Source organism: Electrona antarctica (genome assembly GCF_951216825.1).
Source record: "Electrona antarctica genome assembly, chromosome: 1".
Classification (NCBI taxonomy): domain Eukaryota; kingdom Metazoa; phylum Chordata; class Actinopteri; order Myctophiformes; family Myctophidae; genus Electrona; species Electrona antarctica.
This window is the reverse complement of record NC_136806.1, coordinates 48,036,997-48,057,123: the sequence shown is the minus strand read 5'-3', so window position 1 is coordinate 48,057,123 and position 20,127 is coordinate 48,036,997. Positions and strand designations below refer to the sequence as shown.

The 20,127-nt window shown below is 43.4% G+C and overlaps 1 protein-coding gene across 2 annotated transcripts in view; it reads left to right on the top strand.

The window, feature by feature from the left end:
- Positions 1-1,861: 1,861 nt before the first annotated feature.
- unc5a (unc-5 netrin receptor A) overlaps positions 1,862-20,127 on the top strand; it is a 299,074-nt gene continuing 280,808 nt past the window's right edge. For both annotated transcript variants that reach the window (XM_079501568.1, XM_079501567.1), the window contains exon 1: positions 1,862-2,660. In XM_079501568.1, the coding sequence (XP_079357694.1) occupies positions 2,564-2,660 (97 nt within the window). In that variant the 5' untranslated portion in view covers positions 1,862-2,563. The remainder of the gene's footprint in view (positions 2,661-20,127) is intronic.

The following is a 20,127-nucleotide window of genomic DNA, read 5'->3' as shown; positions in this document are numbered from 1 at the left end:
GTTTCTGCCCTGCGTAATACGCTAAACCCGCTATTTGTTTTATGTGTTTAATTCGACGTTTTTTAATAATTAAAAAGAAATAGCGGATTTGTCGCGGCTTTGTCGAGGCTGTCGCGTTATGACGACGAAACCGGAAATCGACCCGTGCTCTGGGCTGCAAGGGCTTCTGGGAAAATGAGTTCAATGCAAGTGAACGGTAGTTTCAACTGCACTCCAGCAGCTCTCACTGCCTGTTGTTGTTCCGGATCGCGATGGTGGCATATATTTCGGTTCGACTTCGACAACAAGCCATGGAACTATTTTCAGGGGGATTTTCATGGATCAAAGGTGCAAATACTTCGGTGTATGCTCCAAAGGTAATTAAACAATCAGGGCAGCCTCGGTATATTGGATATATTCATTTAAAGCCCTCAAAGTGTATAAATAATCGACCTTAACTTAAGGTCGATTATTTATTCTGCATTTGAGCCACGGACCATGCACATTAGATGAGATTTAGCCTCTCAAACCCAAAACTATTTTGTTGTCCACAATTCCATAGTATTGATGTGGTAATCGTTGATCAAAATAACAGTTCTTCTACATTCTGTAGGCCTAATTGTGTAGACTTCTTAAGTAATGCAGATGTTTAACAATAATTTAACTCTTGAGAGCGTAAAATTAAACCAAATGCGGTCACCAACTCTCCATTTAGCTGGGTCCCCGGACCTCTGGCTGAAAACCACTGACCTATAGTATCAGATTGTTTTAATAAATCAATTAACTTGATTATAACTGATACACCTCTATTTGTAGCACTGTCACCGATGATGCGAGGCAAAATGTATGTGTTCCTTGTCTTGTATAAGCAAAGGAGAATGGTTCCATAAATCATAAATCCACGCTCCTGGGAGAGCTGGGAGATGAAGATTCTCGGTAATGTGTGTTTTGTACATCATCCTGAAAAACACGCACGCACACACATACACACACACACATACACACGCAGCGCACACAGCGCACAGTCACACACACACACGCGCGCAGCGCACACACACACACACACACACACACACACACACACACACACACACACACACACACACACACACACACAGTCTCACACACATAATGTGTGCTTTGTCCATCACTGATACATCGTGTAGCACAGAGCGACAGATGTATTTGAAACTCAATGACATGCAGATGTGCTCCGCCGTGGATTTGCATGTAAAGTAGCTCCTGATCTGACTTGTGTCCTATTCATCATTTTCATTTTATGCAGATAATATGAAAATCTGCAGCCGTAAAACTTGGAAGTCACACGGGTGAAATAATTCACCACCAACCCCTGCCTTTGCATTGGCTGAACATGTGATGTGAATGTGATGTATTGGTATTTGTATAGTTATTCAAAAACATGGCGATATTCCGCCAGACAATGTATAGAACTCAGCGGTTCTCAATGTGGGGTCCGTGGACCCCCAGGGGTCTTGATGAGTCACAGGTCTGTAACTCTGAGACTGTACAAATACCGTAGATGGAACACATTTGACAGGTCCAATTTGTTCTGTATGTAGCCTAGACACTCAGTTTATCACATGCTTTAGTTACCAGGTTAAAAAAAAGTACTCATTGAGATTTCCAAGAGTGACTTGGTCAAGAGAGCAGCATTAAACACGGTTACAAATAAGCAAAGTTATTGTAAAAACAATAATGCAATTATCCATTAGAATGCACAGCAGTATCATGTATTTTTACAGTGTGTTTTGGGATCCCAGAGATGATACAATAACACCAAACCGGCCGGGGTTAATGAAATCCTAAATATTGCAGAATCACTCATATAGGCTACTACAATATAAAGGCATCGATCCGTCCATTCCATTCCACTCCGTCCAAGGACGCAGATTCCGCTCCTGGTTTTGTCTCTCAGTCTCCGCTAATCGCGCAGCACAGTAGCTTCACTCACATCATTGCTGTGCAAGCAGATGTTCTCTCTGTCTCTCTCTGAACAGAACAGCACAACGTTTCTGGAGGAAAATAATTCATTCTCTAAAAAAAGACCCAAAAAAACTAAGAGAAAGAGAGAGAGGTGGTGGAGTGTGAACCCGCCGCGTTTGGTTTGCTGCTGCATGCTTCTCTGCTCGGGACAGAGTTTCTGAACGGGATTTGTTTGTTGTTGCAGGTCTTTTTGGGGGGAAGAGGAAAAACAGAAGACATCGAAGAGCCGCGCCGCGCTGCTGAGATGTGCGATAATTTGTATTCGCCACACCTGTGATGCTGCTGCTGCTGATGCGTGGTTGTTTCTGAGCAACAGCACAGAGTAGTAGTAGACGCACAGCACCGAGACACGGTTTGTACCGATGGACGTGAAGGTATGGGAGGAGGATACGACGCGCTGAGGACGCAGGGAGGACTCACATGTGGAAGACAAGAAGGGAGAAGACGCCGTTTTAAGTCCAACTGAGAACAACACTGAAAACAACACACCGACGCCTCTTTTTTTGGGCCCCTATAACTCTTTTTTTTTTATCCCCCGTCTTGTCTTGTGAAAGTTGAACCTGTACAGAAAAAAAACAACATGATGCCGTTTTTCTGCTCCTTTGTCCGCTGCTGTAGATTCACTTCTACAACGCTCCTCGTGTTCTCTCTCATCCTGGCTCGGTTCACCTGCAGCGGTGAGTAGTTAAAAGAAAAACATGCACTATAATGTATTGCAACACGACATGCATGATGAGGATGCATTTTATACGAGCACGAGAAGCACATACATTCATTCACACATTATTACACACAGGCTGGCGGTGTTGTTCCGCGGAACGCACACGTGTCAAGTTTATTATTAACGGGATTGCTTTGGCTGTGTACAGCGGTTGTTTTATTGTGGCGTTTCATGGTGTGTGTGTGTGTGTGTGAGAGAGAGCTGAGCTTTGACAGCCGTCGTCAAGGTTACATGCCTACTGTATACTGTGTAGGAGAGAGTGAGTGTGTGTGTGTGTGTGCCTTACATTTGACAAAGACATGCAGATATTACATTAGCCAGCACGAATGCTTGCTTTGTGCTGTTCCGGGTGGGTTTGTGCTTTATAGTAGCCGCAGGCTGCATGTAATGTGTGTGTGTACACTGTACACGTACAGTACAGTAGTGGGTAGGCTGCTCGGGTTTTTCCATTTGTGAATTAAATGAGAAGTTACAACTACACGATTTAGACGAACAAACTGAAGCAAGTCGTAGCTGGCTATACCGTCAGAAATACACAAAACTAGACTGGCCTCTTCAGATCGGACTGTATGATGTGTGGGGGGAAAAAGGACATTTTCAATGTCGTAGTGTTGTTGAGACTCAGAGACTGGCCAGTAAAACATAAATAAATCTACAAACCTAATTACAGATCTATTCAAACTGTTAGTATCTGTGATGGTAGCCTACTGTACCAGCTGATAAAGCAAATGGCTTATATATGTTAAATGCTTGCAGGTACTGTACCTATATGTGTATATCTGGCTAAACGTGTGCTGTGCTGGTAGCTTAGAGAGAGGAGAATCATTTGACTCCAGTCCACGGTGTCTCTCTCCTCCCTGCCTGGATGGATGGATGGATGCTGAGAGGATGCTGAGCTGCTGCATTAATTCCAAGAGTTGCCACCAAATATCAACCCCCCCCCCTTTTTTATTTTATTTCAAGGACCCCCATTTGATATGATTTTTATTTTGTCTGGGAGTGGGACTGGGACCTTAGTCTGCACTGTAAAATCTTCTGTTCATCTAACTCTGTGAGTGTTACAAATGGAACCAAATGGACCATTACTTTGGTTCCATTCGTGACACTCTCAGAGCTACAGACTCGTAAGTAATTGGGGGTTCAATCTGCAATCCCCTGGTGGTCCCTATACTCCCTATATAGACCACCCCCACATTGAGAACTTGTGTTGCCAGGGACAACCTGCTCGTATCGACAAGTTTATAAGATTTGACGGGGTGTTGCCTGTGGGCTAGACACCGCTGAGGGCTATGCAAATTTATGTGCATCCATGTACAAGACAATCAACAGAGAGAGAGGAGGAGGTTAGCCAAATGTGAAGGATCAGACTAGCAGTGGCAGTAGTCGCACATACAAAAGTGTATTTTTATTAATTACATAGATATTGCATGCGTACGGCCTTCTCACTTCTGTTATAATAATAATGTTTCATAATATAGATGGTAGGGCTATAGTCACAGTGTCACACTATAGCTTACAGACACTGTTCATTTTACTCTTGAGTCTAAAACTGGGGGTCCATTTTTGGTCTGTTTATAGCATACACGTTAGTTTACACAATTTTTATTTTGCACTCTTAAACACTGGGGGCGTTTAACGGTGCGTGAATACACTGTACAATACAAAGATTATTTCACTTTATTTGCTGGTGTTGATGCCGGTGTTAATTAAATGCCAAATCAATTAGCATTTAGCTTTTGAATATCATCTGTCCAAATGGATGCCAAAAGTAAAATGAAAGTATAGACGCACATCAGCAGTTTAGTTTTTTGCACCCTGCGTTTTTTTGCACCGCGGGGTCTTTAAAATTCCACAAAAATACAGTAAAGCAGATGGATTCTAATGAGACTATTCTTTAAAAGGACTTTATGTACTGTGCCTAGGGATGCTAGAGGCTATACTTCATTTGTAACGGCGGTGTCGCGTGCCAGAAATAGCAGATCTACAAACTCACGAAGTGTCGTGATCGCAAAGCACCGTAAGCTTGCAGATTGGCTATTTCTGGCGCGACACTGCCGTTACGATTGAAGTGTCAGGCTTTTAAAAGGCATCCTCACAATGCAACTCAGCTGGAAGCGACTGGTGCGAGTCCAAAGCACATTCTGCTGCGTTTGTTAACACTCCATTTGCTCCCATGCTTGTTTCCCCAACTGTTTGCTTCGGCGTCGGACAGAAGGCAAACATGTTAAAAAAAAGTTGTGTAAATTGCCTGCTCTTGCTCCGGGACACCGGAAAAATACACGAGATGATGAATTACGGGGGCTTTTCTGTTGTATTAATTAGTGCATAATTATGAATACATTAAGATTAAATAAACAGTCATGCTCCAGGGAGCCCCATTTTTCATAACTAAGTAAATGGCGGCGAGGTGGTATTTACTTAGCGCGGGGGGGCTACAGACGTTTTGTGATGCATTGCCGAAGTTGATGTAATTGTATTCTGGTGGGTATTGCAAGGTTAGGGTTGCAAGGTGCCTTGTATATTACATGAGGCAACTCAGGCCTGGTGCTTTGGAAGCATCCCTTCTCTGGGTTTTATTTTTTTATTCAGCTTGCCTTTCAGCTCTGAGGACTGAGGCGCATTAATCCAGTACACTTCCCCCCCTACAGGCTCCCCAACACAGCGTGCAGCCAAAGGCAAAGGAGAGGGTGTCTTATATAGACAGCGAGTGAGTTCCAGAAATGGATTGGAAGGCGATTCGGGAGCCAATTCTTTGCACACGAGGGGCCGGGACAGTCTCTCCGCTGCACGGAGCCGTTAGTAGTGTATCCTCTATAGAGGGGGCAAAGCTGCTGACGCTGCCGTTCGGAGGGTATCAAAAGCCGACTTGTCTTTTTTGCGGGGAAACATAACTCGGTCAGTAATAAAGGCAAGGCTGTCAGTCTAGATGTGAGCTGCTGGCCTACTTTACCTTTCACTGTTTTCGTGAGCGATCTGACAGGGTGGACGCAGGGGCTATGCGCTTTCAATCTTCAGAACAAAGGAGTGTGTGTGTGTGTGTGTGTGGTGTGTGTGTGTGTGTGTGTGTGTGCACTGTTTTTGTGTTCTGTATGCGTGTTGGGGGGTGCACTGCACATACAGTACAATCATTTGAATACATGTGTTGTGCGTTTGTGTGGGCGTGTGAGTGTAGTTTGCTGTGCAATGATGTTGTTGTTTACGTGGTGTTTCCGTTGTCATCGTTATTGCTTCACACGTCTGCCTAACGTTCAAACAAGCTGTTGCTCGTTAGTCCCCACGTGTGCTATTTTGTCTCCCGTTACCTCGTCAAAAGAAGCTCATGAAACACTCGGCAGTCCAATGCCAGCGCAGAGTAAATGAACTGGCTTCTCCTTTGTTTTCTCCCTGCTCAATGAGAGCGTTGCCAGGCAATTGTTGTCAGGATCAGTCGGGGCGCAGGGGGATTTACGGGAGTATCAGACCACTTCCTCTTTGTGTGAGCAACCACCTCCGCACAATTTCTATAGGATGTGACCCCCTAATGATGTGCGAGAGCAGTTGTTACAAGAGAATCATGCACAACATGAACAATACATCATCATCGTTAAGCCTATAATTTGCACCTGGTTACGCCTCCCATTTTCCTTCCTGCTTGTCCTCTCCTTTAAATATTTTCCTAAAAGGTTGGCGGTAGGCTTGCGTCACCAGGCCTTTCGCAGCACCTGTTGAAAGCCAGATTTCTATTTACTGCATGTCATATCTGGTCTAGAGCCTGCCTACTGTATGCATAGTGCATACTGTATCCAGTAATATATATATATATACACACACACACACACACACACACACACACACCAAACAGATGCACAGGCCACGCCCCCAACATGACCCTTATTTTCAAATCTCAATGACCGCATTGACCGGTATTCTTCCATCACACGATGGCCTCACTCGCTGAAAGTAACTGACATTTTGCGAGAAGCGCTGTCTAGGTACACACAAAGAAACAGATTTGCTGGTCTTGTGCCTCATAATGCTAGTTTCAATCATCTGTGGGTTGTTGTAATCTCAACTCATTTTGTCTCCCTTCACTGACTCTCTGAAAGAATGCGATAGGATTGGAGAGAAAGCAGAAATTAGCATAATTTATTGGGGGAAATTGCCTTCAGGTCAAGAGAATTTAAAACCACTTCTTTTCTGTCCCATAGCTAATGCATGGCAAATGATTTGCGGGGGCATGGCCTGTCACATGGCAGTGTTAATTTACTACCAAAAAGAAAGGGAGATTTTGCTCCCTCCAGTTGTGAGAGATGAATTCAAATGATGCATGCAAAGGGAAGAGTTATTCACTGAGGGAAAGGAACTTAACATAAAATTATTTATTTTCCCTGCCCCTGATACGAGCCCGGCGAATTAGCATGATGTACAAGTGCCAAATGCATCATGCAAAAGGGAAATTACACTTTAGGAAGAAAAAAAGAAAGATGAGGGGGAAAATTAATACGATCTCACTCCTCAAGAGAGCGCAGCGTTATTTAGAGTTTTGTAACGCTCATAGAATTAGAATTGGATGATTTTGGAATGACAAAGGAGTCACATTTACTTATATTCAGTACCGGATTAATTAAATAAATGTTTTTTATATACTGGCTGTTATGTACGTGTGAAGCATTCTATAAGCAGGAATACAGATGAATTAAATCCGCATGAGGCCTGCAAGGTTTTGCTTCACCGGATGAAGTTACTTTGATTAATGGAGGTGTTGATAGTAGTTCAGCATAAAAGAATAGAAGGTAAACAGTGCACGTCAACACAGGTCGGCTTAAACGATGAATGAGCACGCGCCATTTGGTGACAAATGCCCGCAATTCTTATCTCTCCGAAGAGCTTAATATGTCCTGCCCCCCTCCCCCCCACAACCCCGCCGTGTGTCATTTGCAAATGGCTGCCGTCTTTGAGGAGAAGGGGAAGGACACAGGACCAGCGCCCAGGCGAGGACACACAAACGCATGCACACGCACGCACACACACACACACACACACACACACACACACACACACACACACACACACACACACACACACACACACACACACACACACACACAGAGAGAGAGAAGATGAACCTGTAAACGGGGAGGAATCCGGGAGGTGGTTATTTTCTGCAGAGTCAAGCCACTATACATCTCTGTCACACCGCCTGCCCTTTTGTTTCAAATACTCAATTTTTGGTCTGGGCAATTAACCGAAAGTGTATCGCAATCGACTTAATGTGTCGGTTAATTAAATGGAAAGAAATTTTCATTTCTTAATTATACATCAACAAATTGACAGATTTTGTATAGGGTAATCAACTAAATTGATGATTCTGATTAACCAGCCCTTTTGTTTCATTGTGCAATGGTTGTGTGCGAATAGTTAAAATAGCAGATCTACAAGCTGCTGAGAAGTGCCCACCAAGCCTCCACATCTCTGTCAGCATCTGGCTGTTTAATTACGCCATTTCTTTGATTCAGCTCCATGCGACAGCATTTATGATCGTCGGCCTGTCCGGGTAGGGCGGAATTGACCTTTGACCTCCGCCGTGGAAATGAGATTAACCTATCTCCCAATCCTAACCCGAGCCATAATTCATGGAAAAGGCAAAGCGCTATCTGACATTTTATCAGCGGTCGGGGGAGATTAGCCCCGGCCTCAGTCTATCACCGTTGGGTTTCCTGACGCTGTACGGTTGTACCCCTTGTTCCCGTGGCGACCAAGCTAATGCTCCACTGGGGGCCGGCCAATGAGAAGTCCGGGATTAGCTTGTGGAGGAGAGTCTCTCCCTGGAGGTACTAATCGAATGTTCTCGTGTCCCGCGGGCCGCACGGCGGTCTCTCTCTCTCTCCGCCTGTGCTCATGGAGGGCTCACGGAGGCTGACCTTGAAGCACAGCTGTCCTCCTCTCTGTGGGAGAAGGTTTCACCTCCACACAGAACACGGAGCATATAGAGGTTAGAGTTGATGTCCAGGAGTCAATGTCAATAGCACATTCTAATGTGCTGCCATAGGCACTTCTGCTCCACGGAGCAGAGTGCCGAGTCGCTCTCCCAAGATGCATAAACACTGAGCAGTGGTTAAGTGAACCGGTCTATAATATAGCTACAGCACTGTGCCGTTTAACTCACTGTATACACAAAGACAAATGATGCTTCTTAGATACTCTATGAATCCACGTATGATAACAGCAACCGACTGTCCAATGATCCATGGGTCGGCGGTTCGAATCCCGGCTCCTCCTGTCTACATGTCGAAGTGTCCTTGGGCAAGACACTGAACCCCAAATTGCTCCCGATGTGCTGGTTGGTACCATGCATGGCTTCCGCCGCAATCGGTGTATGAATGTGTGTGTGAATGGGTGAATGTAATGCACATGTATCTATGTAAAGCGCCTTGGATAAAAGCGCTATATAAATGCACCATTTACCATTTAGCAACCTAGCAAGGAATATCATCACCACAAATACTCATTCTGTACAGAGAGTACAAGGCTCTCATACAAGCCTTAACAAGGCTGCTAGGTAGCAAGACCAATTTCAGAGCTGACAATTACATCATTGTATCATATCATTAGATGTTTTTTTAAAAGGATAATGCGGTTCCACGAAAAAACAACATTGTATTGTCACATTTCTTTGGGGCACCTTTAAGGTTCTTTATTGAAACCTTGGCCTGAAAAGTTCTTCCTGGAACAAAAACAAGGTTTTTCTGCCAGTTTCGGTTCTAATTGCCACCTTGTATTATTCTGTATGGATCAGTACTTTTCTAGCAGTGTACACGTTTGTCTGTATTTAAAGCATTGTCAAGTGTATACAGAGGATTACATTGGACAGGACACGCAGACATGAGAGCAGGGGACTGACAGGCAACAAATGGCCCGGAATCGAACCAGGGACTAGTAGAGGGGGAGATATCTAATCATAGATATAGGGGATAGATATCTAATCATGTAACAGCTTGAATTGACCTGGGGACCGGTGATTAGTAACTTAACTGGTGAGATACCTGTAATTTAAAAAAACAAAATTGCATCACGTGAATCTCAGGATTAGCATGAGAACGGTGTGGCTCCAATGTAGATCTCAGTCTTCATGAATCATTGTAAGGAAAAGGTTTTGAAAAAATCGTGACATAATCGCCCTAACTCTATCCTACAGTGTTCCTAGATGTTAGAGGTAAAGAAGAGGCCGCATCCACGTTAGTAGATGTTTCCAGGTCTTTCCTCTTCCCTCAGTAATCAATATTCTTCTCCAGCTGACTAATTGGCCATCAGTCAGTGTCAGTAGAAGTGCTTAGGAACCCAGAGGTGTCCTGGCTGGCTCGCCTCGTAATAACAGAGTGCAGTAGAACCCCAATCTGGCCGCTACTGTCGTCCATGTGGCGGAGGGACGGGGCAGATTTGAATGCAACAGGGAGAGCCGTAGATTAATAGTTCCTTAGTATGGCCACAAGGGAGTGATGTGAAAACCACTTCCACTTCATCATGCAATGCGTGAGTTGTTAAAGGTCCCGTTGAAGGTCATTCGACGTAAAACTGGCACATTTGTGCCACATTTGATTCTATCCCATGACGGCTAATCAGCTGTCATGGGATAGAATCATGGGATAGAAGATGGCTGTTTTTAAAGTATGTTAAATAATACAACATAACTAGTGCATTTGTATGGTACAGTATGTTAATAGAACTAGTGCATCTGTATGGTACAGTATTGTTAATATAATATAACTAGCACATCCGTATGGTAGAGTATATTAACATATTGACGCATAACCTGCCATACACAACATTTATTCCATTGTTTTTACATGCGTAATACACTAAACCCGCTATTTGTTTTATGTTTAATTCGCCGTTTTGTAATGACTTGAATGAAAAAACGTCTGTCAAGGACAACGTGACGGGGCCGACACGCAGGGCCGGTTTGCACCTATAGGTGGCGCTATAAGCGAGATTCGCGCACGTGCATGGACGGGGACTCCGCACGCACAATTGTTTTTCCAGGTATATGCGGTTATAAGTCGAATTTTAGGACATCTGGCGCGGTTTTGGTACGGTTCTACACCCATCTATCCACGTGGAGGATATTTTGCTTGGAGTTGGAGTCATGCCTGGTAAATATATATGCACTGTCTGCAGAGCCTTAAATTTACTTGGGGAATCCAATCCATTTTTTTTTGTTGTTTATCTTTTTTCCCCTTCCGGTTCAACCCGGGCCGGAAGGGTCGGCTGTTAAACCTGTCTCCTAGGCAACGCGCAGCGTAGAGGATTCATTTTTAGACGGTGGCGACTACCCCCCCCTAGCGTCTAACATTTGTCACCCCACCCAATGTGAATGTGTGGGTTGCCAGTTGCCCGACCGATATCCCCCCACTTAAAGCAGAAACCAGTGCAGAAAAAATATATTTTTGGACGGCTTAAGTGGCGCCCCTAAGAGGTGGCGCTCGAAGCGGCTGCTTCGTCGGCCTGTACTAAGAACCGGGCCTGCCGACACGTTATGATGACGTAACCGGAAATCGACCCGTGCACTGGGCTGCAAGGGCTTCTGGGAAAATGAGTTCAATGCAAGTGAACAGGGTTTTAGGCTTGGATCCATCCGCCTTTTCTGTTTGTTGCTCTTCCGCATCACGACGGTGGATTATATTTCGGCGAGGCAACAAATCATAGGACTATTTTCAGGGGGATTTTCATGGATCAAAGGCGTACTTCCGCGTATGCTCCAAAGGTAATTAAACAATCCCGGCAGTCATGGTATCTTGTCATATTATACTATAACGCGCGGAAGTTAATACAATATAATTAACCCTTCTCAGCGTCGGGTCCTCTAAGGGTCAGTGACTCAGAGAGTGCACAAATGGTTCAGTTTTTACACTCTCAGGGTTAAATGAACACTTGAGACTTTTACAGTGTTGATCGGGCTCCTAAAGATGAAAAATGTACCATTTGGACCCCTGGTGGTCCCCCGGCCAGAGCTACCGTATAGTGACGTGGGTGGGCTGATTATAATATACGCCAGTGGGTTGTAATTTGTTGTCATCTTCTTCATAATGGAGTATAGTCATGAATTGTGAACGGATGGATGCGTGGTTCTTCTCCAGCTAAACGGACATTACACAACTCCTTTCTTTTTTCTAATTCAGAGCACTGACGGCCTGCCAATGAGATTGAGTGTCCCAATGTTTAGAGAATTCACATGTACACATGCGCGCGCGCGCATGTGTGCGCGCGTACACATGCACACACACACATGCGCGCGCGCGTACACATGCACACACTGATTTTGTCTGCCAGCTCATCCTTGAAGAGCAAATAGACCGATGAACTAATTAAATTTCTTCTTTTGATGCAAAAGGTTGAATTAACACTTCAAACAAAATATGCAGCTGATTGTTATTTTTTTATTTTGCAGATGGCATGAAAAAAATAAACATAATTAGAAAATAGAAATCCCCCATGGCTGCCCAGACGGTCTTATAAGCAACAGGTCTTTGGGGGGGTTGGGGTTGTATGGCAGCAACCAGGCCAGGATTTGTCCCCTTGAAGTGATTTTTGTTGACAAGACAGGAGACACAGTGACCTTTCGTGTGTGTGTGTGTGTGTGTGTGTGTGTGTGTGTGTGTGTGTGTGTGTGTGTGTGTGTGTGTGTGTGTGTGTGTGTGTGTGTGTGTGTGTGTGTGTGTGTGTGTGTGTGTGTGTGTGTGTGTGTGTGTGTGTGTGTGTGTGTGTGTGTGTGTGTGTGTGTGTGTGTCACAGACAACTACTCTGAATGCCTTAGGCAAGCAATTCAACAGAGTCAACAAAGCGAGCGCTGCCTCTCCCGACACGTTCCGCCTCGGACACCGGCGTGCGCCGTGTATTCCAGGCTTGTGTATTCCAGGCATACGGGACGTATGCCTGGAATACACAAGCCTTAATAATTCACTATTGATACAGCATCATTAACCCCTTTTTGGGGCACTTTTTTTCTGTGCCACGCTAGGTGGCAGCAGAGTGTAGGTAAGCCTTGCCAGGGGGATTCTTGGATTTTTGTTCATGTTCATTTCCTGTTTCCCAGCCTGGAGACCACCATTGTAATGATCGGCTATCATTAGCATTAGCTCACGCCCTTTACCTTTCGCCACAAAAGTTAACATGTCGGGAGCGATGCGGTACAAAATCACAAATGACATCCGAACCTAGGATGGATGCCGATCACCAAGGACAGCACTCGTAGTTTCCGAGGCTTTGAAAAAAAATCCTACTTTGACTTGAGGTAAATGGGGGCCGTGTGCAAAGACCCTGGTGCTGGGGGTGACGGAGGAATTGCCTAGTAACCGGACCAATGTTAAAAGCTGATTTTCGGCATAACCGCTTCATATATGGTGTAAGGGGGGGGTATGGATATTCACGTAGTTGGCAAAAAAAATAGTTAATTCTTTCCGTGCCATTGCCGTAGATCTAGGTAAATTGAAGCCTATTTTTTGATACTACGCTTAACGCCATTGCCGTAGATCAATAGCAATAGAGCGTCGCAGTCCCGCCCCCTACCAGGGCCCAGGAAATGATTCTCCGTTCATTTTCCTCATAGACATTTCAGAAAGTATTTATTTAAAGACATTTACGCCGTGGACAAAGCCAACTCTCTCAAATCATGACAACAAACACAATTTTTCGGGCCAAACAAAGAATTAGAAAGTAGAAAAAAACACTTTTTGTTGTTTTTCTTCTATGTAATTATTTGTTTGGTCCAAAATATTGTGTGTTGTCATGATTTGTCACGACTCGAGTTGGCTTCGTACGACGCTTAAGGCTAAGTGTTAACCATAGCCTTCCTATTTTGGACAGAAAATATATGTTTTAGATTCCCCCTACTACATGGCACAAAACTAGCGGATCTACAAGCTCTCAGGGATGTTGTGAGCTTGTGTGTAGATGAGCTATATTCACTATTTTGTCTGTCATTAACCCTGGTGGTTTCCATTTTTCTTTCACATAAAAAAAGAAAACAATAATAGTCGATCTCCAAGCTCATATAAAGTGGTTAATGTCAGGATATGCAGGCTGTGGCTGCGAGCTGGTTAATAATTCAGTGTTGATGCAGCATCATTAATGTCAGTTGTGTGACCTTTTGTTCAGCCGCTGTGCTTAAGGCTTCATACAGTATTTGTAGTTTTAAGTATTTCTAATTTCCAATACTTTTACTTCTGCTCCACTACATCTCAGATCCAAATATTGTACTTTTACTCCACTACATTTACTTGAAAACTTTAGTTACTAGTTAGTTACTTTGTAGATTTGTATTATTACAACGATCTGCTTCATGCAGCATTCCGCCTGCACCGCAAATCATTTCGGTTAGGATTTGAATATTAGTGGTAAATTGGTGGGAAAAAAAAGATTAATTTCCACAAATCACGAGACATTTAATAGCTGCCTCTGCAATGTGCAGCTGGGGGGAAAAATAAAAGAAACATCCATGTGTAACAAGTAACAACATGCTTTAAGGACGTGGGAGATGGAGAATGAACGGTACAGATTCAGAGCTTAAAGGAGTAGTTCACCCCAAAAAATACAATTACTATAAATACCCCATGAAGCCTTGAATTCATGGAGATTTTGTCACATTCCCACGCCAATAATTTGATGTCCGGATCATCAGTCAGTAGGAGTCTGATTTGAGTCGTCTTCTAAAGCGGAGCGGAGTCCCTCAGGGCGGAGTCCCTCAGGGCTATGCTAGTGTGTTTTCTGTTATTGTGGGGTGAGCTTTTGTCTGAAAATGGCAGGTCGACAAGCTTACGACGCGTAGCAGCGCGACATGTTGTAAGCTTGTCGTCGACCTACTATTTTCTGCTAAATCTTTCCCCACAATACGCATGCTGGGGTTTAAGTGGCTAATGATAGTAATGATATATGGAAAGTAACCGTTTTGGACATACAGTGTGAGGTTTCCACCGGACAAGCGACAACGTTCAAGTCCAACAGAATTAATTCTAACAACAAAACCAACGGAGGGATTTGATGCTCGCCTTTTAACTGCCTCCATACTGTACAGTACTGTATGTCTTCCATGGATTATCATGTACATTGACAACGCCTTGATGTTGAATCAAAGCACGCTCAAGTGTTTATATAGCCCCCCTGTCACAGTTATTACACAATGGCCTGATCACAATTATTCTGAGCAATTATTTTGCATAATCCTTACAGTCATTTTCCATTCATGTGTATATACTGACGGCTGGATGACATGTCATATTTCCGTCATTATTTCCATGCTGTTGTCCACTTAACCACTTAAGACCTGGAAAGCCTATGCGTTGTTTTTTCATTTTTGTTATTGCTATAAATGCAAAGTTGAAGTGTTTCCAGACAACTTAGTTTAGACAACTTAGTTTAGAATTTAGAAGGCGTTTTTTAGAATCAGCCTTTGGTCTAAATAGCCTACTTTGAACCTTGTGTACCTATTTGGGGAATTTAGTCCGTAATACATTATTTTGATTATCCGGGTCAAATAACAGACGATCGTCTGTCGCAACACACAGCGATTCACGTTTTGGTTCAGTGAAAAACACTGGCGCTTTTGGAAGAATTAATTAATTCATGGCAGTGAATGTGTACCATAGAGATTGGTTAAAATAGCATTTTTATTTCATAATTATTATTATTTATTTATTTACAGCTTTTAAGATATTTTAATACGCGCTGGTACAGTCCAGTGTGAGGAAGTTCACCACTGCACCAAAGCACAGCAGGAGTCAGAGTGGAGTCTATCTTAACATGTAAGCTGTGATTTACAGTAATGTTCTGCTTAGTGCACCAACACAGAATCCAAATCAACTGTTTATTCCGCTTATGAACCGCCAACCTCAATTTAAATACTAATGTAATTCCTGTGTAAAAGCTCAGGAAAAGGTTAGTGCCCCATATTAATTGTCAGTGGCTTCAGGCGCACGTACTGTACACACACACACACACACACACACACACACACACACACACACACACACACACACACACACACACACACACGCACACTGTATGTTCTGTATTTGTCTGGCTTTGAGAGAATTGTTTAATGCTCACTGTTAGTGACTGAAATGGAATGCGCTCTGAGGCCAACGGCAATAACATATGACTTCTAAAAAAGAAGACTGATGTTCCCCTTTCTGCCATGAATTATTAATGAAGCATGGTCACACATAGCCATGTCAACCTCCAGTTAATGCCACTTTACACACTGTCGCCCCTTTCCCAGAGTGTCCCACCACCACCATAGTGTGTGTGTGTGTGGGTCCGGTTGATGCGTTTGTCAGGTCAGGTGTGTTGGCTGTGGTTGATTCAAGCAGAAATCAATATGGAACGTCTATAGATTGCCACCGTGGTGCTATAAGCAATACATAACCGGCGCCCAAGTCTCCCCTGGGGACGGGAATCGAGAAACCGCTACAAAATTGGCCAATTCATTCCTGGGAATCGTTTTTAGCTCTTAACCACAGGAGCACTTAGTGTATCCCTTTTCTGTAGTGAATGTTCTGTGAAAATAACCGATCTACAAGCTCAGCTTGCACAGCAAATCAGCTGTTTTCTGCGGGGGGGGGGGGGGGGGGGGGGGGGGGGGTTGTAGTATGGGCACCTGGGGGACCCCAGTCAACGAGGTATACTGGGGGTTTAAGTAGTTAAAGGAATGATTCCACTTCAACGATGCCATGCCTAAGGGCCGTAGAGCGCCTGAAGCATGGACGCTAGATCTAAGTTTGTTTTCATGAGGGACTTGAGCCATGATGGTGGAAAGGAAAAGATGCTTGAAAAGATGTGCACATAATCATGCCAAGCTGGCCGGCAACGGGGCAAGATGCAATATATTTAATTTATGCGTCAAGAACATTTTGTCAACAAATATGCTTAGCTGGAATCGCTGTTTTTCATGGCTTACGGATACATATTGCCCCCCTTCAGCTACAGTAGTACAAGAGCATCCATTAGTTCAGGGAAAATCTAATCCTAAAACCCCAGTGCAGATGATTGTTGATGGTTAAAAATGTATATCAAACTGATTATTATTCTCTTTTCATCCATTTTATATAGTGTTGGACAGATTTTCTTCATCAAAATATGCTGTACTTATTACGAGTTTTCCAGTAATAGATTAAAAACAAAATAAAATAGATTTGTTGTTAAACTAAGTTTAATGTTATTAATCCCCAACAGTTTTATCAAAAAGGAACTGCTGAAGATATTGATAAAGAATATCAATACCCATCCCTCACCAGCCCTGTTTGTACAGTATATGCAGCTTGATGTTTGAAAACTGTCACATTCTGGTGGTGGTGAGGACCCAAATGCAGGACAGCCAGGCAGGTATGGTGATCAAACCCATGGTTGGGTGTTTTATTTTAATAAAGGTGAACAGAGACAGATAACTCAAACTGACACCAAACAATGAACCGACAGGGACTGACTGGGGAACAAGACTGATATACACAGGAGGGCTGATTACACATGAGAAACACATGGGGAAGACATGAACATAGAACCAAAACAACTAGAACAAGAACATAGAAATGCAACAGCTAGATAAACAGAACATGGAATCAAAACAAGTAGAACATAACATAGAAAAACAACATCTAGATGAGAAAAGTCTGAGACCGTGACAAAAACATGTTGCAGTGGTTCCCTCAGGCATCCTCCAGGGGGTTCCAGGGGGTCACTAGCTAAGTAATTGATAGTTATGAATGGACCACTACACTACAGGTCTGTAACTCTTGACGGTGTACAAATGGAACAGGGTCCATTTGGTTCAATTTGTATACTGTCAGAATTATGGGGGTCCATGACCTAATAATGCATACCAACTTGAGGGTCTTCAAAATTGAAAGGTTTGAGAATCACTGTTTTATGGCATTCCTCCCAACAGAATCACTTGTACCCAGTCTGTCGATGCGTTGTGATTAATACATACAGTAGATCTTATTGATCCCTGTGGGGAAATTCAGATGTTGTAGCAACAGCAGTAATGAAATGAATGGAAATCATTGCCGTCTTGGTTTTTCTTTTGCTTTAACACCCGCGTTGTTCTTTTCCCAGGCTACCCACACAGTGCAGTACCCATAGATATTATAAAATCACACCCGTGTGAACTGAGTGGTGCAAATGCCGTCAACCCGTTGATCAATCTCACTCTCACACACATTACCGTATTTGTGGACCCACATTAACCCATTCTGGACGCCACCGAGTGGCGCGCTACGAGCTTGTAGGTCTGCTATTTTTGAGAAATTGTAAAAATGTCGCACAAATCTTTGAATATAATATTCTTTCAGAGCAAACGTTTTTTTTATTTCGACGTCAGGCCTAAATGGGTTAATTGAATGTAATGCCCGGGTAAAAAAGAACACTCCCCTGCAGCACAATTGCGCAAATGAACCTCAGCTGCGTGGAGCTCAGCTGATTTCATTCCACAATGGCCTTTCATCATAACATTTAAATATTAAAATGGCGAAAGTAAACACACATATGTTTGGCTCTGCATTAGCTATCCAACTTCATTTAACTTTGCATTTGTTTAATATGTTGATAAGAGCATGGGATTGTCTGTGAGGGAAGGTTTTCGAAACATCGGGTTTCATGGATCATGTGCGCTGCGGCTGCTGGCCTCGTTATTAAACACTACGTAATGTTCACTGCATTAACGTCAAGTTCCATATGTTGCCCACCATGTCCACGTAATGTTACAGTACCTAGAGGCTTATTTGGTTACAAACATGTTTAGTTGTAGCCTATCGCGCGTTGTGCTTCATTGTTTGTGGCCAAAATAACAGATCTGCAAGCTGTCAACACGCATTGAAACGGCGTGTCAACAGCTTGTATGTCTGTTTTTGGGGGTAGCCGACCCGACGCACGTTATGCATTGGAACAAGCCATGGGTTTGACAAGCTGATTGATGTAAACGTATTTATTTATTATTAACTTATTTAATAGCCTATTTAAAGTTGTCACTTGTCAGTTGTCACAACGATATAGCTGTACCTCTGTTTTGGAACATTGCACAAATAAGATGCATGAAAAAGGTTAACTTTTCGAACGGAGACTACTTGGACATAACTCCCATGGCGTTACTTCAGTGAAAACAAAATGGAGATATACTTAATCAGACTCCTGTCCTGGAAATGGAACCATGAGAAGGTTGGAACGTGAGTAGTACATTGTGCCTTTCCTCCTGCAACTGGCTGTGCATGGTGACTGTGAACAGCGGGGAATGTCGATGCAGTGCGCAATTGGCTTTGATTTAATTGATATTAAGATATAGACCCAAAGAGCGGCAGAGCCTAAATCAATATATTGTATGTAGCTATATAAATGCATTTTAGGTTTTTTGTGAAGCTGAAAAAAGCGTCAAGTGGATTTCCAGCCTAGGTGCCTGGACCGCTTGGCCGGCCCAGGCCCGTATCTGTCTTTTTGACTAAATAATCAGTAATTGGATATCGTTGAGAATTTCAATATGGTGCATCCCTAACATGAGAGTGTATCAGAGTCGCATGTCACATAACAGCCATGATTCACTGCACTGTGTGAAGTCAAGTGAGCTGATGCTCTCCTTCCACATTTAGCCTGCTCAGTGTTGTGCTGTTTTGTTTTTTTGGCACCAAACTCGCCCAACTGGAAACTTGGACAGATTGGTTAGCATGAATCATCACATGTCAATTATATTCATTGTCTCCACCAGGCCGAAGGCATGGGGAGAGAGTATGTTTTGCACTCTGTCCGTGTGTGTGCGCGTCCGTCCGTCCGTCTGTTACCAGCTAATCTCTGGCACCGTTAACCTGGTCGATGCCAAATTTTGCACACACTCCCTGGATGCCAACGATGAACCTCTGCCCCAAATTTTCCAGAACGGCCTGTTATAGCGCCACCAGGAGGCTGACTTTTGAAAAACACATTTTTTGATATTACTCCTCCAGATTCTGTCCAAAAATCCTGCAAATCGTTACACGCTATCTCTATAGTCATGTGTTCAAGACGGATATTTCATATTCTATCCTAATTGGCTAACATTGGCTTTCAAAGTTTGCAGGATTAGCCCGTTTTGAACAAAAAGCCTCAAATCATGAACGCAGCGTGCAATTTACGTGAAATCTTTCACAGACTTTCCTACTAGGCTGAGAAATATATCCCACCCTTTTCACATTGGCCTGTTATAGTGCCACCAACAGGTGGATTTTTGCAAAACACATGTTTGGAACAAAATGCCTCAAATCATCAGTTTGTAGCCTGATACACATGGGCATTTTATTGTGTGACCCACACAGAACACAAATATTATACATTGATAAAGCGACATAATGTATGGGAATGAGCTTTGTTTTTCACCGAATATAAGGCCTTATGAATGAGCCATGAACTATTTCAATACTTCCGTTGCAAATTAC